This window comes from Aythya fuligula, chromosome 10, assembly GCF_009819795.1.
Source record: "Aythya fuligula isolate bAytFul2 chromosome 10, bAytFul2.pri, whole genome shotgun sequence".
NCBI classification, from domain to species: domain Eukaryota; kingdom Metazoa; phylum Chordata; class Aves; order Anseriformes; family Anatidae; genus Aythya; species Aythya fuligula.
The window spans coordinates 14,600,699-14,625,906 of NC_045568.1; the positions used below are offsets into that span (position 1 = coordinate 14,600,699).

The 25,208-nt window shown below is 49.5% G+C and overlaps 1 protein-coding gene across 5 annotated transcripts in view; it reads right to left on the bottom strand.

Moving 5' to 3' along the window:
* CADPS (calcium dependent secretion activator) overlaps nucleotides 1-25,208 on the bottom strand; it is a 194,854-nt gene that overhangs the window by 117,448 nt on the left and 52,198 nt on the right. For all 5 annotated transcript variants that reach the window (XM_032193989.1, XM_032193988.1, XM_032193987.1 and 2 more), the window contains exons 4-6: nucleotides 11,848-11,928; nucleotides 7,714-7,950; nucleotides 5,746-5,867 (exon numbers count right to left, since the gene is read on the bottom strand). In XM_032193989.1, the coding sequence (XP_032049880.1) occupies nucleotides 5,746-5,867; nucleotides 7,714-7,950; nucleotides 11,848-11,928 (440 nt within the window). The remainder of the gene's footprint in view (nucleotides 1-5,745; nucleotides 5,868-7,713; nucleotides 7,951-11,847; nucleotides 11,929-25,208) is intronic.

The window sequence follows — 25,208 nt, forward strand, 5'->3', positions numbered from 1 at the left end:
GGCTTAAAAACAAACCACCTGATGGCGTTTGTGTCCCTGCCACTGTCACCTCTTAGCCCAGCAGCAGCAGCAGGGGCTCGGAGCAGCTGCACTGAGCAAAGCTGAAGATGTCTCCTGGAAGACATTTCCCCCTGGGGCAGACTGACTCTGCTCAGCGCCTCACCCACGGGGCCAGGTGTGCGGCTCAGAAGCGGTGGTGTCTGACATTAGCGGTACCCAGGGCTCCATCACCTACTTTTACACAGTCGTAAGGCTCCTGGAGGCTTCCTGAGGGAAAAAGAGCTGTAAACATCTGCACAGCTATGAAACAAAACCATGCAAGTGGAAAGGGAAGCCAATCAGTCTGGGTAATTACGGCAGCTTATATTTAATGCTGAAGCAAACTCAGAGAGGGAGGGGAGAAGAAAAATAGCAACGCAGCCTCCTTCTAAATTTTCCTATTGCTTTTTTTTTTTTTTTTTTTTTTTTAACCCAGCATCATGAATTTTGCTTACACAGGGCTTAGCTAGGGATGAAAACCTAAATGTGGATGACTGCTTAAACCCACGTAGCCACACAGGTCCTCCTGAGCACTGGCAATACCTCTGCAACGCCGTGATAGATGTGGATGTAGCACGGGCTGGGAGCACACGGGTTATGCAGCCGAGTGTTCAGCAGCTTCTCTGCCATCCCAGCAGCGAGGCAGCAAAGCCATGAGCTGCACAGCCCCTGGGCTGCAGGATTGCACCCGTCTGAGAGCCACCCACTGCATGGGGGATGCACAATGGGAATTAGGGGCTCTGCTCCTGCCCACATTCGTATAAACCCCTTTAGTTTAGCGGAGTTAAATTTGTTCTACAGCACACAGAATGTTTATTTGTCATTTATACATGAGAGCTCATCTCAAAAGGACCGTTCTGATTTCACCACGGGGAAGTGCTCACGGCATCTCCCAGCCAGCCGCGGCGACCGAACACCGACTGCAGCACAATGCTCTTATCACGCTCCTACTCCACGCAAAGCCACTGAGCCTCCCTTCAAACTGCAGGGCCTGAGGCAGGGGATTCCTGCAAGAAAAGCCCTGATTTTCCCCTGCTGCAGAGAGAGAGGGCATCCCTGCTCTGCAGTCTCTCTTCCTGCACGACTTCTCATTTGGCTGCCCTGCGCCCATCTCCCAGAAGGGGACCGGCTCCGAATGGCACCGTGGAGATGAGCTGTGGTCCTGCCCCTGCTCACCATCAGACAGCAAACTGCTGGATGCTACACACCGAGCTGAGGCTACGACACTGATCAAGTGATCGGCTTGGTGTAGGGACCCAAACCAGGGCAGCCTGCTGCAGCAGAGAGAAGCAGCCAAGCCACCGGGGCACCCTGAAAGCAAATCGGGGAGCAGCATCGGGAGCAAGGACAAAGGTAAAGCAGGGCTCCTGTCTCCTGGCAAAATAGCCAAGGGAAGGGAAGGGGGCAGAGATGGGGAGGTTTAAAAGTTTACCAAAAACATTGCTTTATTCTGACATGGAGTCAGAAGAGCTCTGTCCTCTCTCCAGCACTGCCCCACAGCACATACATAAGAAAAATGCATGAAATAAAAACAAGGCAATAAAGAGTGATCTTTTTTCCTCCCAAAATACTAAGCTCCACACGAAATAATAAGCTTCTCATGCTCTGAGCACAACACTTGCACTAGTCCTGAAGAGGCCACTCAGCAAGGAGGAAGATTTAAGCTCAGAATGAGACCATGGCCAGAGCCAGGGGAGCAGCGCTGAGTTCCAAGCAGGTGCACCTGATTTTCACCACTGTACACATGGGGAAAACAAGACTTATCTCCATGCTGAAGTATGCCCAGGTGACCATGCAGTGTTTGTTTACAAGGCACGTAGGACCTCCTTGTTGTTTTGGTCTTTGTTTTCTTTTGCTCACGTCAGAGAACTGCGGTACCGTAAGTAGATGAATCACTGGTACAGCCCGTGAGCACTGCTACGGGCACAGGTCAGTGATTAAATATATCCAGCAGCCTTGCTGGATGCTGTAGGACAGGGGTGCTGTCACCAGACCTTGTGTGCAGTTCCCAGCCCCTCGGCCACCTCGCTCTTTGGCCGCAGAAGCAGCAGCATCAAAGTCGCAGCAGCTGGCAGGGCACTGCTGGAGATGTGCAGGAGCCACTTCACCCTCTGGGCTTTGCAGAGGGCAGCCATCAAGATAACAGGCAGGGAAGTAAAACCCTCCAATATCTGCAAGAATAAAGATCCAGCACAAAAAGCAATAAAATCCTGCTTGGCCTGGGATTTCGGATATTATGTAGAGGCATTTGCGGGTTAGGGCATAATACAAAGGCTTTTTCTTACACAACTTATTAAAAGCACTACTAATAATACACGGCAAGCCTGATCTGAAATAACCCTTGCTATTTCAGGTCTGGCTCTCTCTAGAACTGTGCCATCCTCAGTACCCGTGCTGAGGCAGATAATCCTTACATGAAGGGATTGTGCTTAAAATGTCAGGAATCCAACGTGGAGTCTGAGAAGGAAAAAGGGACAAGCAGCTAATGCCAGCCCGAGAGCCAAACCCCTCACACACGGCCGATTTGACTGCTTGGTACACTTCACTGCCCACCCTGCCTCTTTCAAGATCTACAAACACCATTCAAGCTCCAAAAGCACTGTGATGTTTTTGAACATCTTATTCTCAAAAACTGCTGGTTTTGCAGTAGCAAAGCAAATCTCTCACAGAACTGGGTGGCAGATGAGCTGGACCGGTGCTTTTGGAAATCCTTCCCTGGTTGGGAGATTGTCCTTCTCCACGAGGTGTGTGGGTGCCAGCCCGAGGCATGGAGCCCAGCAGCGAGGTGTGGAGCTGCCCCTGCCTCCGGTGTCTGCAGCCCAAGCGTCTCAGCTGAGGGCTGGCACTTTGAGCACACAGGGGAATACAGGGAACAACTCCAGGAGTCACTCTTAAGCAAAAAGGAGATGTCTGACATGGTTCCCTGGCCCTGCGAGGCTCTCCTTTCCAGCTCCCCAGACACGGGGTTGTCACAAAGAATGGACGTTTTCCAGTGAATCTGGCTATTCAAATGTAATGTGTTTTTTTTCCTTTTTTTTTTTCCCTTGAGAGTAAGTATGAGAAATTTAGTCTTCTGTACCTCAGGCAGCCTCCAGAATGATGGCAAACCAGAATTTAGAGCAGTTTGAAGAGCTACAATTTAACCTAAGACAATCCTGCCTGTTTTCAGAACTGCTTTCAGCTCTTTCTCACTGACCGCAGACACTCAGAGCTGCAGCTCTATTTTTAGAGCCTCTGAGATACAGAAGTGTTAGGATACACAGGGGTAAACCTCCCTGCTACAACACTCACACTTTTATAGCACTGAGGCTCAGCATACCCCAGTTGCTCGGCAGCACCCAGTGCAAAAGCACCCAAAAACTTCAGGTCTGGGGGACACTTCATGAAATAATCTTAGCATGAGTTGGCTGACCTAGTTCCTTTACTCATGGCTGTTTCTCTTACAATAAAAAGAACCTGAGTGGATGTGGTGTGAATGACCTCAGTGAGAGCGACATTGGCATCTGAGAGACACTTCACAAGCCTGCAGCACAGCGCAGCTCTAAAATGCACCACGGACCTTTCTGAGCTGCTTCTATCACTGCCTCACCACCGCAATACCTGAGGGCCTCCAAGTCATGTATTAAGCAACATGACAAACACGTCACATCTCGTTCATTCTCTCTTTTCCTTCTTGTCAGAAGAGGAGAAGGTAAGTGCACTAAATTGCTTTCACGAGGCCTTGGTGCTCCCCGTCTGGGCTGTTGTGTCTGGCAGAGGAAGCAAGGTGAACAACGTGCTTCTGATGCAGACAAGAAAAAAGTCAAGGTTTTCTGTGATGGTCTCTGGCTTCTGTGGAAGGTTTTTCCAGAGTTTTGGCTTGGGTGGCCTTTAATTTTGGAAGGAAAACATCCCAAGACCTTTGGGGAATGGAACTGTCAGGCCCTTTCAAGGCTTTTTCTTATATTTTGGCCCAAGGGTGGAGCAACCTAGAAGACTTCAAACCTGACTTGCACCTCTGTGGGAAGCCAGCGCAGGGAGGATGAGTGTGATGGACTTACGTAACTCGGACCATGCTGTAGTATGTTGACTGCATGTTCCTCAGGGCTGATGGCTTTCTGCCCAGGCACTGTACATTTCATTATGGTAAAAAGAGCCATTCAATTAAAGAGCTCACTCCTGCATCCCTTATTTTCCAAACAACACTTGTACACACAGATCTATTGCTTGCAGCATTAGGCTTGAGTATGTAAGGACAGATCCTTTGAGCAGAAGTAGAATGAGCGGGCTAAACAAGTAAATGTAACCCAGCAGAAGCACACTATTCAGTATGGGTAGCAGTAATTTCCCCTAAATAGAGCCCAACTTTCCCTGTGAAGCAACAAAAATACCTAAAATAGTGACAACCGCAGGTTCTTATGGAAATTTTCTTCCATGTACAGCTCTCCTACTTCCTTCTCCGAAGCAGATTTTAGAGCAATTTGAAAAGTAAGGCAGGCTGCAGCACTTCCCCTGATTGGGAATATTGTTTTTAAATTGCTTACAGCAGATTCCTATTCTGCCGGTGCCATGCAGGGTGCAAGGCATCAGCATTTTCTGTGCCTCTGCGGGAGGACAGCAGCTGATGGAAGACGTTAGCTGACACCTCCTCGAGAGCACTGGTCTCGAGCCATTCGCATGCAGCGTTCGTGCACTTGCACATGATGGAACTGTGCAGGTTCAGCTGGTTCGCAGCTTCCCTCCCATAAGCTTGGGAAGCTCCTGGGGAAACACCACTGGGGGCCTGCCCTCAGAGGAGATGGGACATGGGACCAGAGAGGGAACATCCCAACAGCAGCCCCTCTACACCACTCAGCATCTCTGGAAGAGGCTTTATTTCACCCCAGGAGTTACACGCTGTGAGGACATGCACTGAGAATTTCATTAGGGTGTGAAATCTTTGCAGTGGACCAGAGGAAAATGGTCTCACATCCATGTGAAGAGTGCTGCAAGTCACTAACCTACCAAATCAGAAAGGAAATAAACTGTTCATGATCTTCTCCTTCCAAACTAACAAAGATTAATGACCAGTAGCAGTCTAATGCAACAACAGGAGAAGACAGGAAAAGCCAAGTATTGGGCTGCAGAAAGGCATTTGGGGTCCAGGTCAGAGAGGACAGAACAACACTCTGCCCTTGAACTGAACCCAGACAACGTGGCCTCAGATAAAGCTTTGACCAAGCAACTTGGAGCCTTCCCCTCCTCTTCTGTCCCACCTCTGGCTGTGGCTGCCAGAGCATGTCTCCACCAGCCATTCCCCTTCCTTGTAGGACTGCTAAAACCCTGCCAGGGAGGAGGAGATTATGTACCCACACCTGACGGCGCCAGTTCAGATGGACACTCAGACGAGTATTTATCTAAGCAGCTGCTTAACTCCATCCCTATTTAGCAAAGCACTTACGTATAGGCACAAATTTATGTCTCTATGGCTACAAGGAGACATAAGCCTGTCATTAACACTTTTTTTCCTTCTCAATCAGGGCTTACGTGCCATTCTTAGTCGTGGGGTGATGCTCTGTGTACGAGGAAGGCGTTTCTCCCCTGCAGAAGGAAGCCCTCGCCACAAGTTCTCACAGACCCCTCTGGCCTCACCAGGCAGGAGCCAGAGTTATCTGTAGCTACTCAGAACAGCAGCAACTTGGTTTAGAAGAGCATGGTGGAGAGAGCAAAAGGCGAACCGAGACTTACGTCGGCTTCGAGGCTTCAGCCTGGTCAGTCTGCAGCTTCTCCCCACCTTCCACCTCCATGGTGCAGTACACGATACGGTTGGGGGCCAGCGACTTCAGCCCCTGCACCTCCATGATGACAACCTGTGGGGCAAAGAAAGGTGGTGGGAGAGGAGCAGCCTCCTTCAGACCCTGCTCTGCTGATCCCGAGGGGACACACATCCAGCCACCCACTCTGTGCCAAAAGCCTGCTTTCAAGATTAAGAAATTGCCATCAAAGTTGTTGCAGGAAATTTCTCCTTTACTTTAAAGTTGGCTAACCCTGTTAACCACGTACCTTGAACATTTCTTCAGGAAACACTGTGGGAGTTGCTGCTCATGTTTTATTACATCTACCTATGAAATACATACACAGGATTTAAAACTCCTCTCCTCGAGTCTTCTGATGTGCCCTGGCACCGAGGAGCCCTTCTCTCAAACACAGAACTCCACCAACCCTCTGATGAGCAAAAACTCTCTTGCAGCAAGAGTTTCACGCACAGAGCAGTGAAGAGACCTGCCAGCTCCTGAAGTCAATGCTTCACTCAGCTCCTGCTTCCCACCAGATGGGGTTCAGCTGGAGCAAAGTGTTTCAGACATCCCATTGCAAGGACAAGTCCCTTTTTGTATGGCTATACGCACTGCACAGGCTTTTTGTACAGAGAGGTCTAGGGCTTTGTGATCGTTCCCTCCGTATGGAGACACTCAGAAGTCAGGCTTTGTTTGATGCTGCCACTGAAGGCACTGTCTCTGGGTCCACAGCTCTATTTTTAGTGAGACTGAGCTGAGTATTAGAGAGATGGTTTCAGACATCTATTGAGTTAAACTGAATCTGGACAACTAGCGCGGTAAGTTTTGCATTGGCACAAGAGACTTCTTAGGGAGAGAAATAAACAGGAAACCACACAGAAATAGAAGTTTCTGATTTCTCTGCATCCTACATTTTTGACCCCATCCTAATAGTTGTTTTGACAACGTAACAAACCCACTCTTTGACAGTCAACAACTCTGTACGGGCGTGTCTGAAACGCTGATGACTCCGTGGAGTAAATGGCTTTCCTAGACTACCAAGATGTTTGCAGAGAACAATTAACCCAGCTGAGAACAGCCACAGCAGCAGCAGTGCTTCCAGAACTGACAGCCTGTTTGGATGTAACGTGGGTCCCTGCAGCACCCTGCTTTCCCCTGGGTGCACGGACAAACCCCTGAATGCAGGAACTCTGTGCTCGACACAAAGCAGACAGCGAGCCAGCAAAGCCCAGCACTTCCCCGCAATCTGTTGGGTGCATTCAAAGCCCAGCAATTTTTAACAATTCTCCAAAGAGAAAGCACGGCGTGCAGAGAAATAAAGTGACACCTCTAAGTGGCAATAATTAAACACTGACATTTACAGTGCGTTTCAGTACATCGGGAACTAGGCGTGCCAACGAGGAACCTCTGTAATGTTATGCAGGCAGACTTGCCAGCCTGAAGTTCTGGTTTTGTTCCCTTCGTGCTGCAGAAAACAAACTGTGAAGTAGCCAGGCAAGTGTGAACACATAAAAATTAGAGTCTGGATCAAACCCTGAATTATTGTGGTGGTTTCAGAGGCAATACAGGGAGATGGGTTTTGCCCAGGGTTATAGGGTACACTCAGAATCAAGCCTTAAGAAGAGGCTGGTGAAATACACAGATTACCAAGCCATCCAATATACATCAATAGGAAATTCCAGATGGTTTATCTTACACTGTTTTTTTCCAACAAGATGGTAAGAAAACAGAAAGGATATAGTGCTTGACCTCAGGCAAAGCTCCTGGTAACTCAGAGAGGAGCTGTTCCTCATGGAGATCAGAAAATGACTTCTACTGACCTCTCTCCCTCTAACGCTTGAACCCAGCAGAAGCTGCTGCTGAGATTTTTAATCCCAGCTCTGCAGGCTGTCTGCTGGAGCAGAGACAGCAGGAAGCTTACCTCCAGGGAGAACGATAACACCACGTCCGACTTGGAAAGCTGGTTCTCGTTTTCTTCTCCCATGTCAATTATTGAGGTGTTGTGGCTACGTTTCAGCTTCTGCAGCTTGAACTCGGAGCCTCCTTTAGACACGGGCATGCTCTCTAAGTTTGCCATCAGGAGATTGACGGACGACTTCAGCTCCTCGATGTACATGTTCTCCATTTCTTTGGACACAAACTTCGGAAACTTGCGCTCCTTGGATTCAAAAACAAAAGCAAGAGGATGAGTTGTGGCGAGGAGCAGCAGCCACTTGCTGCACTGGGAGAAACCCCCCAGGAGCATCTGCAGAGAGGTCGGCAGGCAGGGAACAGCCACAAACCAGCGGACAAATTGCAGCTTCCCCCTGTGCAATGCAGAACCATTACTGTTAGCTTCCCAAAGAATTACTGCTTGCTACTTCTCCAACTTTACTGTTTCCTACATGCACTTGCATTTTGTTCCTTTTCCGTCTGCACGTGGCCTCCTTCATATAAGTTTATTCACAATTACAAAACCCCAGGCCTGATCTCAGCTGAGCTTTGTGACCGACAGCAATTTACTAACGAGTCAAAGGGTGCTCATGTTCTGGGACTTGTCTCCCAGTCTCTCAGATGTGCCAGCTCTATGTGAAAACATTGCTGAGCAGTTGTTCCATTGGTTTTCTAGAGGTGAGAGGAGCCTAAGAAGGCAAAACTGACAGCGTGTGGGCTGGAAGGCATAGTCCCAACTGCAAGGAGGGGTAAAACACCCTCTGAACTTCACTAATTGGACTACACCGGATGGTTAAAGATTAGAACCAAGCTGACACTTAGAGCAAAATGTGATGTTCCCCAAAACATCAGCGTTGAATCGCTTCCCACACTGGTCTAAGCCCTATGTCTGACAGGTCTGCCCATCCCTGAGCCTCCCCAGGCTCTGAACACCTCACAGCGGGTGATGAGGCTGCACCAGGTGCACGACAGCAAAGCAGCATCTGCAGCCTGAGAACTTGATGCTGACATGCGAAGTATCTTCTCAGTGGCAATTCATAAAAAAGCAGTTTGTAAAGTGTATGCTAGAGAAGAAAACAAGGTCATGTTTCTTCCACAAGGCTGTCAAAAGGCTGCTGAAAAAAATACTCCACAGCACTAGTCCTTGCATCAATCCTCAGCAGCTTACCCGTTACAAGCCCCACTCATGGCTGCACTCACACCAAGCAGTTAAAATACAGTCTCATGCTTCCAGCCTCCATCTCAGGAAGCAATTCTCTCATGTAAATTAGACCTTGTGTAAGAAGCTACCTGATGGGTCTGTGTTGCTGCATATGCATTACAAAAGGTGCAAGCCACTTCTAGGAAAAGGAAAAAAAAAAAAAACAACAACAAAACACAACTGGTTTAGGTTTTGAGGACTACTGCTGAAGCAATGATGTTCAAACATCACTGCTTGCTCACCCTGCTGCTACCGGTCTCTCCAGGGACTCGGTTTTGGCACGGCCCCCACAAACCTCTTCACCAATGCAGCAAGGACTGATGTTTCTCTGCGTGCTACCAGCAGCTTCTCCTACTGAGGCTAAAACCAGGTAGCTTGCAGTGCTGCCTAACAGTTCACCGGGGATTGGGTCTGATGAGGGAAATGAAGAGATGGTACCAAGTTACCCAGCTAATTGGGGGTAGAGCTGAGGGAAGTCTGGAAGAATATAGGATCAAGGAGTGGAGACAACAGCAAAAAAGAACGCCAGTCACCTCCATGCATACTTGGAGAAGGGAGAGGCCTAGAAATGGGGACAAATGTGGGTGAAAGTGTTAGGATAGTATAAGGAATAATCAGTCCAGCAGGCTGCAGCGGAGTGGGTCCAGCCACAGAAGGACTTATTGCTCTGGTGCCGTCACAAGGTCTCTTTTAGTTGCCCCAAGATGTGCTCCTTCTTGCCCTCAAGGCCAGGTGTTTGGGTGGGAAAGGCACCACAGGACAGTGGCACACATGTGGCTGCAGAGAAAAACAAACCTCGTCCTTGGCACCACCGAGCTCTCTGCTGCAAGTCTGCTTCTGTTTAGCTTCTGGAAAAGTACAAGCAGAGTGAAAAGCCTGTCTGGAGTCAGCTTTACAACATCTGCTTAGCTTTGGGCACGATCCTCAAGGTCTCAGGCTGAAGGCCGTGTGTGTGTGTGTGAGGGCCACCTCAGTGTCAGTTCCCTGAGCCCTGCAAGTCTCCCTGTGCAGCAAACCTGCAGTAAAAGCTGCGAAGTGGAGATGAAATTGAAAATGCCGTCCTTTCGCAGAGCCAAACTGAGAGCCTACCCTTTGCTAGAGAGAAAGCAGCCCAGCCCAGGGAGGAGGATACGGAGAAGGACTCAAAGGTCATTTGGATGCCTCTGAAAGGCAGCGTCCGTGGGTCTGAAAGAAGAAGGATTCTCGTAGGCAGGCACTGGCGGGATCTGACATTCGGGAGAGAGGGCCCACAGCAGCAATGTGAATGAGAATAAATACCAATACCTGCCAAACGGATGAGAGGTAGGCTGTGTTTACCTCAAGCCTCCCCCCCAGCGGCACTGCTGTATTTCGAAGGTTGAGTCCTGCACTGGGAAATGTCAGGTTGTGTTCAGGACTTTCTCGTGACTGCCTCTCGCAAGGCCAGCAGTGGCACAGTTTGTTCTCAGCATCCTTGGGGGGAGAGTGGAAATGGCAAATCCTTGTTTGCAAAAATAATTCACGAAGCTGCAGCCTTTGCTGGCTGCTGCTGAACCATACGTGCTGTTGTCCCACGTGCCATAAAGAGAAAATCAAACAACAAAATCAGGAGATCTCATTTTGGCACCCGGTGCCTGGCTGCCCACCTCAGAATCAGAGCAGTAGTGCACCACGCGGGGGCTTTACATTTCACTGCAAATAAAAAATCCCATAGATTGTCTTGAAAATAAAATGGCAGGGGGCCAAGTGCCGAACAAAGGAAAGGAGCTGCAGTTATTTGCTTCTTTGCCGTGCCATCGTTTGGCTGCCTGGCTGCATTTATCAGTGAGGTGGGGGAAACCAGAACCTGCCTCCCCAGCAGCTCCCTAAGTGTCAGTGGGGAGTGAGCAAGCAGGTGCCACGGGCATCCTTGCAAACACCTGGCCATAAATGAATGCGCTGTGCTTTTTACACTCGGTGATTTCAGTGAGGTGGCAAACAGCTCTGATATGACTTTGCCTATAAAAGCCTCAGCACTTGGGCTCAGCTCTTCACAGACCACGCAGGGAGGCTGCCTGCTGGAGAGCAGGTCCCAGCCTGGGTTAGACTTTTTTTGTTTTCCTTCTGGGAATAGTTTCCCGATTATCAAGAAGCCAGATAGATCATTCCTAATGTCTTCAGCCCCATTATGGCTTTATTTGTGACTCAGGGCATCTGATTAGAGGCGAGGATAAAATCTTGGCCATGCTGATGTCAACAGGATCCAGGATTTCTCTCTGCATGTGGTCTATCGGAGGCGAGGTAAATCTGCACCATGTGAGGGTGCAATTTGCTACAAGGGAGATGCCTCCTTACAGAAGGGTCCTTGGGCAGTTTGCTGAGTGCTTGGTTACAAAAACTCTTTGGAGCTCCCCCGTCTGCTGCTCTAGGTGGCGGTGATGCCCATAGGGGGGCAATGCTGGCCTCAATGTTCTCATGCAAAACATGAACACGTCTGGGACAGCAAATCTAAAGTACCTTTAGTGAGACAGTGTCTACCTGCAGGCAGGGAACTGTGGCTCCCAGCAGCCCACTGAACGGCACAAACCCCTGCAGTGCAATTCCTGGCTTCCCGTTGCATGCCATCACCCGCCCTGTTACTCAGCATATAAATTTGACAAACAGGGCTCAGCTGTGCACTTGCACATCTAGCTGCCGCAGTTAAGGACATTTTCTTCCCCACTGCTGAGGACTCATCAGGCACCTAAACATTTTGTAGGCACCTGAACTTTCCCAGCTCATCAGGGACGTTCCAGCAAAGTCACAGAACAGCAGCATCTGCAATTGTTTTTTCTTTGCAGTTAAAGAAATGCTCACATTGAACCGGTGATTATTGGGAAAAGAAACATGCGAGGGAACGACAGGACCTGGGAACAGCAACAAACGATTTGTACGCTTCTTAATACAGAAGATTTTTTATTTTACCTTGGCAATTTGCTCTGCCATTTGGAGACGCCCATCTAACTCACGTCTGATCTGTGCCGCCTGCTCGTCTGGGTTGTCCAGCTGTACAAAAACAACAAAAAAAAAAACAAATCAAGGTTAACAAGTCAACCCCTGCAGCACCTTCAGAAGCTGCACAGTGTCTCCCGTTACTTGTGGTGCTGTGAATGCCTCGAGGTGCCCCTGTGAGCTGGCTCACCAGAGCTGAGACTTACGCAGTGGGGACTGAGGGGTGGAAGCCCTCGACCACGAGACCAGCCCTGCAGCCAGGAGGCCCCCAGCCTACCTGGGTGAGGACCTGCCTTCTTTTCTTCTTCAAGGTTAATTCCCCTCATTTCTTCCCTTTCTTACCAAGGATTAGACGAAGCAGTTGTAATAAAGTACCCTGGCTAGGAATTTGGACCGTGGAGCTGTCTTGCAGCGACTCAGCAGCAATGCCCTGGTGCTGGGGCAGTTGTGGACAGGACACACCACAACAAGCAGACACCCTCCTGCCCCTGCCTGGCATCCAGAGAAAGACAGAAGCAGCCAGAAGACTCAGCAGAAATGAACAGCATTTGCTTATTTTTCTTTCCCCTTTCCTCCCCATTGCTACAGCCATGCGCTAGCACCCAATTCATGCACCCAGCCTTCAGCAAAGGCCTCTGCAACGCCGCCCACAGCCCCGTGGTTTGGTGTGTGGCATCTGCCTAGCCCTGAAACATCCTCTGAGGGCAAGAAGTAGTTTCTGCCTGCTAAGCTAGCAATGGCAGCACATGGGTAAGGCACAGGTGACTGCGGCAAGCAGCTTGCCACTGGTAGGACTCGGAGATAGATATGTTATTTTTAGGGGGAATGCACAGACGTAAATTACAGAACAACAAAAAAGCACAAAATCAAAACCAGACCCCAAAGAAGCCAAGAGCTGCTGTAATGAAGCAGCAATTTTATAGCAGCTTTCCACTCCTACCAGTCTCTAGACCCCTTCAGGGTCATTTTGGCCACAGCAATGGGCTAGGAAAGTGCAGCAGCAGCTGGCAGCAGGGCGGTCGTGGCACTGCTCCACCTGGGAGCTGCGAAACCACGCTCAGCCTGGTGCAAAACCTCACCGATTTGGTTCACCTCGTCTTGCAAACACAACTCCACGAGGGAGGGCTGGCTCCCAAACCAAGCGCTGCTTCCTGGCTCCTGCTGGAGGAGACAGGCCGCTCACAGACCCAAGCTCAGCGCTCACCAATCACTTTCTGAAAGCTCCAAGTTCATCTTTGCCCCTTTCTAAAATCCTGCCTGCAGACAGCAGCCTCCTGACCTGCACCTGGAGCAGCTGTGGGCTCTGAGGGGATCCCCCGTGGCTTCACAGGACTGACCCCTTCTGGCTACAGCACACAGAACAGCCACGGGCTGCTGTGTGTCAGCTCTCCAGCGACAGCCACACGTCCATGAGGTTTTTACACCAGCCTGGGGTCGCTCTCACCACCACTCTGCATTTTATCCTCTTCCGGAGACAAACTGCTTGGCAGAACAGACACCAGGCTGCTGCAGTGCAGTCTGCGAAGTTCCAGCCACGGCAAAGACAGAAGTTTCTGTTCTCGGCCTGGCGAGCTACGAGCTCTTCTGTCCGAGGTTCCCAAGCACGTGCCAAAATACATCGATTCCCCCCAGACCCACAGCTGTCTGTGGAGGACATTCGCATATTGCTTCACCACAGCTGATTTTCCACAGAGCTGACATTCGTTATGGCTGAGAGTGAGGGAAAATATACTTTTGGTTAGTTGTTGAAAGCCTCTGTTACAGGTTTAATTCAAGCTGGAAAGCTGCACGGTTTTAGATCCTGATCCAAATTCCACTGAAGCTTCAATGAGCTCTGGCTTGGCCACCCAGATCTCACTCACTCCAGCTGCACTTCCTAGCCTGCTGTCTTCATCTTTATACTTCTGATCCCAAGAGCAGCATGGAGCCAGGAACTACCAGCACCTTTTGGGATTAATTCTGCCAGTAATTCCTCCACGAGCAAAAGCATCACACGACTGACTTCCCCCTGATGTGCGAGCACCTCAGAGCTGCTTAATTGAGGGTAGGAAATGCACGATCCCAGATTTCCATGGCTTTGCAGCTCTGTAAAAGGGGGCACTATTTGAATTCCATCCGAGCTGCAGTAATTGAGGCTAATCACACATTACCCAAAATAACTCCCAGGCTAAATTTAGAAACCAAGGATGCTGCAGGAGGAGAGATGTTGTTGCGGTATGATAACGAGCCAGCACGCTGTCTCACACTTCCCCGCACTATCTCGGTCTTGCAGATGTTTTCTAGCGATGCCACAGGTGTCAAAAACTGTGTCATGGAGAGATCTGACTGCGGAAGATTATTTTTCCTGGGAGGCAACAACCACCCCTGGCACCTGCTCAGCGGTGGTCCAGTGGCGAAGGCGCTCCTCTCCAGAGCTTCTCAGCGCAGCGATGCGGCCGAGCCTGATAACCCAGTGCTTAAAAGAAACAAAGAGCATCGCCAGGCTGTGTTTTCAATGACTCCTCATAACAGCTCCATGGCAAAAACTCGTCAGAGCATCTCCTCCTTGTTACACAACGAGCAGGACTAACGAGACAGCCCCCGCCTGCAGTCGGCGTGTGCGGTCCTGGTGTTTGCAGTCCTGGTCAGTTTGAGCAGAGCTCTCGTGACGAGGAGCAGCAGAGCCAGCAGCTCAGTCACTCACTGCTCCTGCTGACATCAGAGCAAGCTGAGGAGGTTTTACACAGTCATAACGCTATATAGGGCCATTAAGAGAGCAAGGCTGGTGCCCATAAAACATGCTCTGCTTGCGAAATAAGGCAAGGGACAAATGTAATCCTTGCTATCTAAGCAATGCCAAATGTCCAAGGAGGGCAGCGTAGACCCTAACATCATTAAAACTCAATTTCTTAACTAGAGAATCAGCTATTTATTTTCTGCCGTATGCATGCCCACTTTATATTCAAATACTTGACAGCCAAATATATAAATGATTTACAAAGTCAAGGAGAAATTGAATTAGTTTCGTTCTGCATTATGACTATGTTATGGGTATGCTATGAATAAAGCAAAGATATAAATCATAAGGTTGCCCCAGTCAATTAAATGTGAAAAGTATTATAAATTCCAGTGTATATATGATTTGTCATATGCACCGGGCCTTTCTTCAGCAGCATGTCACAAATATATGACGTATATAATTTGCAATTCTCAACTGATCATTACCCAACTGCCTGCTGGTAAATTAGATGTTTTCATACGTCTACCCGCACACAATATTATTTCTCTCTGCTTGCCCTGCAGAGATTATCTACGTTGGTGTAACAGTTGTTAAAGTAAAACAATAAAAATAAAATAAAATTATGCAGATTAGATTCTGAGCGGAGCCCAAAACCTCCCAGAATCACAGCGAGTCTGTCACTGAATGCATCGCAGGGCATATGCCTGCTTTTAACCACATGGTGACTGCTCAACTGCAAGGAAAGGATGTTGCACAAGACAATTTCTTACATATAAACTGCTAATTGGGAATAAATTTTAATGGGCACTAGTAACATAAAGGAAGTTGAAGATGCTCATGATGTGATTTTGAATGCAGGGCAGTAAAACCAGGCACCCGTATGAGCCCCTTGGCTTCCTCCCCTCTGAAACAAAGACCTTTCCTTGTGGTATCCCAAAGGGACAGCAGGTAATCCCTGTGCCTTTTAAAGGTGGAGGAGAAGGTAAACAAACCAGGCTAACGAAGCCATAAGACCTGCGGTAAGATGCACCAGCCCTACCCCATCCCTGCCTAAACCCTGTGCTTCTCCTCACCTCCCTGGAGCACCCAGGCTGAGCCCTGGGAGTTTTAAAGCTGCAGCCCTGGCTCGCCCCAGAAAAAGCCACGGGCACTCCAAGGGCATTAACAGTTTAATGGGGACTGATTTTTACACGTTATTTTTATAAGCGTTAGGGGAGCAGACCAAAATACTGTGCTTTCAGCACCACGAAGCTTCTGAGCTTCAAGCCATCGCAGTGACAGAGCCAACAGAAAGAAGTTTGTAAGCTACAAGGACTGATAAGGACAGGATGCAACGTGCAGCGATTAGCCTGGCAGTTACAGCGTGCTGCCCAAGTGACAGGCATTGTCGGCATCACTGTCACCAGCCACGGGAGAGGAGCCTGAAAGCACCGGCACCACGTAAGGGTCTAACCCCTCCCTGCCAGTCACTGCTAATGCCAACACCGCTTCCCGGCACCGGGTGCAAATGTCACCAAGTCCCGACTGCTGGGGCCTGCTGGAAAGCATCTCCCCTCCCGTAGAGGATGGTTATGCTGCCTCTGCAGAGCACAAACCAGTTGCTGATGGAAAACCACACTTTAAATCCACTGGCAACACATACACCATGTTACAGGAACCTCCTTTGTGCCTCATGGGGAACAGAAATAAACCCACATCGATTTTCTAGGTGCCTGACCTGCCTGTGGCCTGGCCGAGCCCTGCTGGCACCCAGCACTGCCCTGGTGCTGCTGCGGAGCTGGGCTTTGCCAAACCCTGTCCAGCTGAAATAAGTGAAGGTTACTGACACAGAGAGCTGAACCTGCAGCTTAAGTCCTCCTAAAATCATTAACTTAAACTGGCTCAGTGGTCGCACTGATTTTCCAATGTGCTGATTTAATAATCCCAAAAATGCTTCCCCTAAGATGCTGAGCTTCTGGGAAGCCTCTGGAGCATTGGTGTGGTCACCCACCTGCCCAAAACAAAGCCCAAAAGCTGTGCTGTGCATGGCCACTGGTGCCAAAACCCCCCAGGAGAAAGCTTCAGGGCTCTTGTCCGTTGCCGCGCCGGGAGCCATGTAGCTCAGCAAAAGGTAGATTAAATATTTCAAAGCAAACACGCCGGATGTGAAGGCTGAACAAGATCACAATATGGGTGACAATTTTGCAGCTTTGATCTAGGGCTTTAGGAGAGATCTTTGTCTGAGGAAAGATGGTTTCGCTTTGTAATGCACAATCAGGGAAAATACTGAAAAATTCATAAGACCCCTTCAATTAATAATTAATCTCTCAGTCAAGGCGTGCTAGGAACTGTGGTATCCGGCACCACCGAGTGCTCCAGCTGGAAAACACGTGGCCCCCACAGTGATTCACTGCATGGAGGCCCTCCACTTCTTATCAGAAATCCACTGCTCTAGGAGATAAAGCGATGAGCCGTCACATTGGACCCGTGGCATCCTTTTCCCACAAACGATGCTGATGCTTGAGGAAATATTCTGTACGAGCAAGGAAGCGACCTGGTCCTGAAAGCCCCCAGCTCTGGTGATGGCTCTGAACCAGAGCTGAAGGCTCTGTCCCTGCAGGAAGGCAGCACGCCGAGCTCCCTGTTCAATTGGGAACGTGAAGGACATTAAGCTGTCTGCGTAGCTTAAGTCACTAATACCCCAGGCATCATGCTAATCCTCTGTGCAGCAAATTACAACTCGAGGACCGCCAGCTGTCTTGGGATTTGAGATGAGAGAGGAAAAAGAAGCAAGGACAGAGTCCCAGGGGTTACCCACCTCTTGGGGCAGCAACATCGGGGCTGCTTGTAAGGGGCTGGGCAGCATCAGCACGGCCCCAGCGTGGATGGAAGCATGGAGCATGTTTTCCTTCCTGCAATTTTGTTAGTTTTACAGTGCTGTTGGTTTCCAGCTTGTGGTGAGGCAGGGGGGTCATTACAGGGCTGTCTCCTGTTCGGAAGGGCTCTGCAATGGCCGTGCCTCGCTCTGCCCAGCTCACCGCGCGCTCTTACTGCAGGAGGAGGCACTTGATGTGTACAGGCAATCCCTTCTTTCAGGGACTGCAGCCAAAAAACGGATTGCCAGAGAGCAGCTGAGCCTCACTTACCCTCTCCAGGCTGATGGATTAAAATGAAAAGAGAGGTTTTTGTGGTGGGGCCTCTCCGAAACCCTCTGGATGCACCAATCTAACAGCAAAGGAGATGCTGGCCTTCCTCGCAGCTTGCTCGGGCAGGATGCTCAGGGAGGATGCTCAGGGATCAGTGTTCGCTCTGACCTGTCCAAGCCTTTCCTGGCCCACTGGGACAGCTCCAAGGATATCAAATGATCGTCATCCAGAAGGGAAGAAATCATGGGGCAGAGCCAGAACAACCCTTCCCCGCAGCAAACCCCCTCACTGAAAGCAGAGGCCAGGTGCAACACGAACAAGGCTGGTTGGGGCTGGTTGCAAGGAATGCCTGATGAGGGTTTTCTCTTCAAATCGGTCCCTGTGACCCTGACTGTTAAAGGGACAGAAGGAGGAGCTGGACATGGCTGCTGCCAAGGGGGAGAGGCTTTTAACAAAGCAGCAGCCTTCTGCAAGCTGTTCTAAGAAGGATGTGATTAGGTATCAGCACACATCCCAGCAGCAGGGAGCTCCAAGTGCCGCCGTATGACAGAGATGCTCTGGGCTGCCTCTCCTCTGGCCAGGCAGACTTGCTAAAATCAGTCCTTCAGCCTAAGAGTATTTCTAGTACAATGTAAAATTTCCATTAATTCAATGAATTACTCTCTGTACCTACTACTGTGCCAAAATTTTCCTCTTCTAAGACACACAGTATTTTTGATCAGCAGCAGTACCAGAAACAAGATTTCAAGCAGAAAAGCTCAAGTTTCCTGGGCGCTGTACCTTTTCTTTTTTTTTTTTTAAACACAAAAAGTTTAACAGCTCTGTTAAGAACATGCATATTGTCTTATCAGCTAGAAAGCAATTTTCAAAAACTTTGGGAAAGGTGAAAAAAATCCATCAACCCCGTGAAAAAATTCCAATAAACTCGTTGGATATTTGAGAGCAGGAGAGGCTTAACATTGATTTAATTCTTGGCCAGGCTGTGTGGCGATGTAACTGCCAAGTGCCCAACTGGCCTTATGCTGGGCAAAAGCCATTCAGTGTCGGTTTTTCTCTATTTGTAAATGTTATAAAATTCATCAAGTAATCCAGCGTGCAGGCTCCCGAAAGTGACAAACGCCCTTGTCTTTGCTGAAAAGGAGCTCTGCACCATTTTGCTCTTACGTATGCAAAACCCGATCTTCGGCAGGATGCCCATCGCGTCCAAATCTACGGGCATTTGCTGAGCAGCTGCGGATCAGTGCCTGCTCCCCTCATCCCAGCAAGCTCCTGCTTTACCCAATGAGCCTCCGCTGCCGTAAGACAGCAGTCAGAGTGTCCTGGGGGGGAGTGATTTAAAACCGCACAAAGGACTTGGACAATTCGGTTAGGGCCGGCGCTTCCTTCTCTACGAGAAATCTTATTTCACAGTTCATAAGCTTTGGGGTTGCGCTAGATCTGCCGGCAAAAATATTCCCTGGGATGTACGAGTGGCCCCTCCCTGCCCGAGTGCTGTCTCTCCTAACAGAGCCGTAAATTGCTGTATTTTAACAGCTGCCTGGCTGCTCGGGCTCTCACACTTCACATAAGCACCCAACAGCCGGAGCCAAACGTGCTTTACCTACCGAGGTCAAGAGGTTTGCCCTCCAGCTAACTCCAGCCTAAATGCTTACCCCACGAGCTGAGCAGGTTTCCAACATATTTTGGGGGAGCATGGCATCGCTGTGTGCCCAAACGTGAAGAGCTGCTGGCACCCGAGCAGAGATTTCTCATGCCCTTCATCGTGCTGGCGGCAGCACCCATGGGTGCCCACTGCTCTCCTGCAGAGCACTGCAGGATAAATCAGTCCTTGTGGCCGTGTAAGGGGAGGTGGCAGCCAGGCTACCCACACAGTGGGCATTTGAAATGTGGAAATCCCCCCCTGCTGTCCCAGCTACCGATTCATGTAGCAGCACACCCTGCTCACAGCTTTGCAAGGATGCACTGAGCTGCAGGGCTGGGGAGAGCTGAGGCAAGCAAACCCATCGTGCAGCTTTCCAGCAGGTCGTGCAGAGATACCTACAGATTTACGACTGGTGATAAATCAACATAAATGAAAAACAGACGAAGCAGAACAGAGAGGGGAAGAAAAAGCGCCGTCTGCCTTTGCAAACGCTTTGCAGGCCATGAAAAGGATGGCAAAACACTTAATTCAAAAGGCACTTTCTTTCAATTTCTCTCCAGAGAACTCCTGAACCCCACAAATCCCTCTGCAAGATCATCCATGAGAGATGTGCGACACCAAAAGGGCTTAAAAACTAAGCTGCCCACAATCTCCTGATCTCTGAGCACGCCTTCACACCCGCTGCTTATGGCATTGCATAAGGATGCTTTGAGGTGTGTGTGAGGCATACACTGAGCTACGGCACCACGAAAAAAAACAGGGCTCTGACTGGTTCGTGCGGCCCCAGGCACATCACTGCACTTAGCTTGCTCCTGTTTCTTTAGTTTATCACATCCCAATCTTCAATTGGGAAGTAAATCACCTGTATTTCCAACACGACACAGTACTATTGGCTTCCGAATAATTTGTACGGCTAGAATTAGCTGCATTAGCTCATCCCAAACTACATGGAAGAAAGATCTACATATCCTCAAATCCCAATCCCTTGATTAAAAGCTTAATGGTAAATACATTGGTCACATAACTTGAAATGGATTTCAGTCCATATCCAACTGGCATAAGGACCTGCTCCAGCAAAGCCTCAGTATGTTGTCACTCTATGGGATTACAAGTGACAGAATAAGACACGGGAACATTTCCAGAGGCGTTCACATAACCTGCAAGGCCAGGCCATGGGCCCTGCATAGGAATCCAGGCCTCCTTCAAAAGTTTCTCCCTCCGTGCTGGAATGTACTTGGGGCCTTGGTTTCAATTCCTATTGATTCAAGCAGAGACCTCCAAGTTTTTCTGCTCCTTCATCGTCGACTGAGAGATTTTAGACTCAGCTGTGGGGCTGAAGCACCTGGACACCTGAAGCACACAGGAGGAGGCAGCTCCTGCCAGGCTTTTTACAGTCACAGCATATTTACGTATTTCAAGGCAAAACCTCCACTTCCTGACGCTTGGCAGAGGTGGGGATGTGGGGACAGAAAGGAGTCCTGGCAGGAGCACTGCTCCTGTGGGAGAAGTCTTTCTGAAGCACAGGTCTCCTGACTGGGCCGTGCAGCCCTCCCCATGGAGATCTTTGCTCCTCTGCTTCCTCTGGCCAAAAAATCCTTCATGGCCAGCTCTGTCAGGCTTCTGGGCTCTGTTGTGATGGCTCAGTGATCAAGCCTGAGCTATGACTTCTAAATTCTCAAGCTGGCCTCCCTGTTGACATGAAATCAGCCATCCTGCAGGGGCTGGGACCAGGCCTCTCCCCGGAGAGTGCAACCAGCACAGAGCTTGCTAGGGGTGATGGTAGGACCAACCAACACATCGATAGCTACAAATCACATCAGTGAGGATCATTTTTGGTCTCTGAAAATAATTAAGATAAAATGGAAAGAAAAACCATATTCAGAACAGAAAGTTGCCTGCCACAGAGGTGCAGCTTGGAACTGGGCAGCCATTCTTCAAAATAATGCTCGCGGTCTGTGGGTACATGCCTTGGAATGTGAGTTATGACCCTGGCTCCCAAAGCAGCATGACAAGGACTGAGTGCATTTCTCTTCTGCAGAAGCTCAGAGCAAAGCACAGAATTCGTTCATTGAGACCAAGGTTTTGGTTCCCTTTCAGGGCCAAACAGCTGTGTATCAGCAGAAAAGGAAGGAAAGAAACGTAAAGGGAAGGTTACATCTCCCACTTTTTCAAGGACTAAGATTAGCGAGAAATGCAGTGCTGCCTGTTAGAGTTCGTTTTGGTATCCGTGAAGTTTAAATTATTACAGTCAGAGACTGTCCTGCTGAACAAGCTGCTGTCTTCCACATTGGTTTGCCAGAACAAACCGACTGCTTCACGGGCACTGATGGGGCAGACATCTCTCTGATAACAATTTGCTGGTTACACCTGTGACTTGGACCACCAGAAACCTGTGTGCGTGTTGCCTTCAGACCCCTTCCTATAGGGATGGGGGATCCCCATGGTTCAGAAGGGAGGTGACTTCCATGGTACTCGCCTATTTTTAGTCCCTCAGGGTTGCATCTAACAGCCCACTAAATTGTGCCAATTCATCAAAGTCCAAAGCCGAAACACCACATTAGTAAGATCCTTCAGTCAGTGTATAATAATAATGATAACAACAAGGCTAATAGTTATTAATGATTAATATAATAAGCATCACTATGCTAAATTATTATTACCAGGCTAATAAAAAGTTCAGTTTCCTTGCCCTGTCATGCTGTGCTCTGACTCATTCAAAGGTTCCAGGGAGATCTGCATCTGGGGGAATTTCCTCCTCTTAAACAGAAGCTACACTATTAGCCGTGCAATAATCTCTAAATTAGTATTGCATTCCAGAAAAGCCACCTCTTAGAAATAATTAGTACTCAACAACATGATGAAAAACGCCTGTGATACAGATGCTCCCCTTCCACCTCTCTGGAAACACCCTGGTGGGGGTGTTAAGACTGTATTTATGTAGGAAATGCGCTCATCCTTAGGAAGCCAGCACTGAAACAAAAGCAGCGGTTTGGACAAATCGCCTTCTGCTATGCAAACATTGACGTCGAAGCATGTAACATTTAAAAAATAAACACAGAAAAAAAAGAAGCCAATACTTCTTAATAAAGGCAGGGTATATTACTCTTGGTGGGAAAGAAGGATACTGATGAACCATAAAAAAAATAAAAACAGAGAAAACCCCATCTGATCCCAAACCAGGGCTGATCCAAGTCACAAGCCAGGGACAGCAACCAGCCCTCCCCCTGCCTGATCACCTGCAGCAGAGCCAGTTCCAGCCCCGAAGAACCGGTGGATGCACAAAACGGGTGACAGCACCTGTGAGAAGGGCTGAGCAGAGCCCTGAGGGCTGTGGGAACACCCTAAGGACCAAGCCAAGCAGCTACAGAGCACTTGGCTGGTTAAAGAACTTGCTGAGACGTTCAGCCTTTATCCTTCACTACATAAACCCTACAGGAGCCCTGCCAAGACAAATATCCCTACGGCTGGGCACGGCCTGCCCCCAACCCCACCTGGGCACCCCCCTGTGAAAACAGGAGATGGGTTTCAGGGTTCTGGGCTTCTACAGCCCAGCACAGAAGATTTCTGCATCTCTGAACAAAGGCTCCAGCCACACGCGGCACTGCACACAGGCGTGGGGCCGACCTTGGTTCCTGACGCCGTCAAAGGCAGAGGCCCCGAGATAAGGGGGCACCGGGGCCTGGGCTTTCTGTATGCCTTGCCTAATAGGAACTCCCGTTACAAATGTTTATAAAAAGTGAGATGCCATGAAGCGATTCGCAATTGAAAATTAACAACCTAAAAATTCAGCCACGTAGACGGCGTTAAATATAACTGCGGTTAATGCGTGCTAATTTAAATCGAGATGGTACAGCAGCACCAGCAAAAAGGCAATCTCGTTCCCCATCATTAGCATCCATCCCCACAGGGGCCATCACCACGTGAAGCCCCTGGGCTGCCCCTCACGGCCCCTGGGCTCACCTCACGGCCACAGGATGGCGGATGGAGTCAGCCTGCAGCACCCAAAGTATTGGGCAGCACTGCGAAATATTGCCTGCGAGCCCCACAGCCCCCTCCGAAGGTCTTTGAGGATGCTGTGTGATCCAACCAGGGAGTAACATGGACCCCGTTGCCCCCTCCTGCAGATGGGAGGACCACGGTGGAAAGGAGACCGGTGCCTCTCCGAGGGACCTGCAGTGCTCGTGATCGCACTGCTAACTCTGCCCTGGCTCCCCATCCAGCTTCCCCCACTGTCAGGAAATTATTTTCCCCTAACTTAGCCATGGACAGAGCCCTCAGGTAAAGCCTTTCCATCCCAGTAGGGTGGAGAGCTGCTTTTCGTACTGTTAAACAAATTATCCTTTTAATGAAAATTAAACCAAAAGGATCCCCTGCTCACCAAAGAGAGCTCCGTGGACAGCAGATTGATTTAAGGATGGGACACGAGCTGGGCGGTGGGTCACCCCTCACTGTAACTCCTCCAGATATCTCATCTGCCAGGAGCACTCATCTCCTGCTTTTTGAGGAAACAACGCTTATTTCAAACTACATTCAGCAAGGCGTGACCTCTTCCCTTTGAAAATGTCACCAGGGCAGGAGGCTTTTTGCTTACGGAGTTAGGGAAAATATATTGGACACCGAGAGTACGGCATGATAGCCCCTGCTGCTGCTGAGGTCTCCTGATGGCTTCTGAATAGCAGTGCAAGGCAAAAAGGAGGAGATAACCTGCTCTCCGATCCCACCTCATCTGTATTCCACCCTTGGTCTTCCCCTCTAAGCTTCCACCGAGGGCAGCGCACTGCACATGCAGTAAGGGCGTGCAGGAGGGCAGAAGGTGCAGCTGGAGTCTGGAGGTAGGAGCGCACGGCGTTCGTACCTGCCTGTCTCCAGTGGCAGATGCAGCTCTTCTCAGAAAGGAGAAAAAAAAAAAAAAATCACCAATGAAGAGATTAAAGAGAAATGCTTGGAGCACTCTCAGGGGATTCAGCACTTTTTGCATTCCGCTCCGTAACCGTGTCAAAATTGTGCTGCCAGAGCCAACCTGCTCCTCCAGCTCAAGGTGCCATCGGCTGCTACAGGCTCTGAAGCTATGGGAATGTGCACACACACAGCCTGCAGCTCAAATCCCTTCCCTCCACGTCTCACTATTAATCAAGTTGTTTGCTACAGCAGATTTATGGAAACCAAGGGACTGCAACCAGTGCCCAGGGCGCTGGAAAAAAATATTGAGTGTGCGCAAGGACCCGTGGGGTCAGCTTGCTCCCCTTGCCACATAGCCATGCAGAAAATCAGCTCCCTCGGTGTCCTTCTCTCCCTCCAGCTGGAGTTGTGGGGAAAAACAACTGGAAAAAGCAGCCTCAGAGGGGACTGACAGCCCAAATGCTGTGAGCTGCTAAGGGTTGAGGGCAGGGAGAGAACTCTAGCTGAGAGCTGGCACAGCTGGGAAAGGCTCCGGCACCTGCCCCTGCTGCCCCTTGGATGCAAGGGAACAAAGTGAGGCTCACCCTGTGACCCTGCATGAAAGCCGAGGGAAGGACTGAATCATTTGGCTTACAGGCTGAGCAAAATCCAAAACCGTTCCCACCCCCTCAAAACGCATTCGTTTTCAGACAGTTTTCCTTACTATATTTTATGCAATCTAAAAAAAAAACTAATCTGGTCTGTTCCTAAAATGTTTAGATCAGTCCCTGGTTCACTTTTTTTTTTTTTTTTTTTTTTTTGTCTTCAGAGTGGCGGTGAAATATTCCTGAAAAAATTCAACCAGTTCCTTGAGAATCGGCGAAGTGCTTAATTCATCCCAAGTCTGCATGAGCTGCTACAAAGAAACCGTGCCTCCAGGGACCATTCCTCCCAGCTCTGCCCTCTGCAT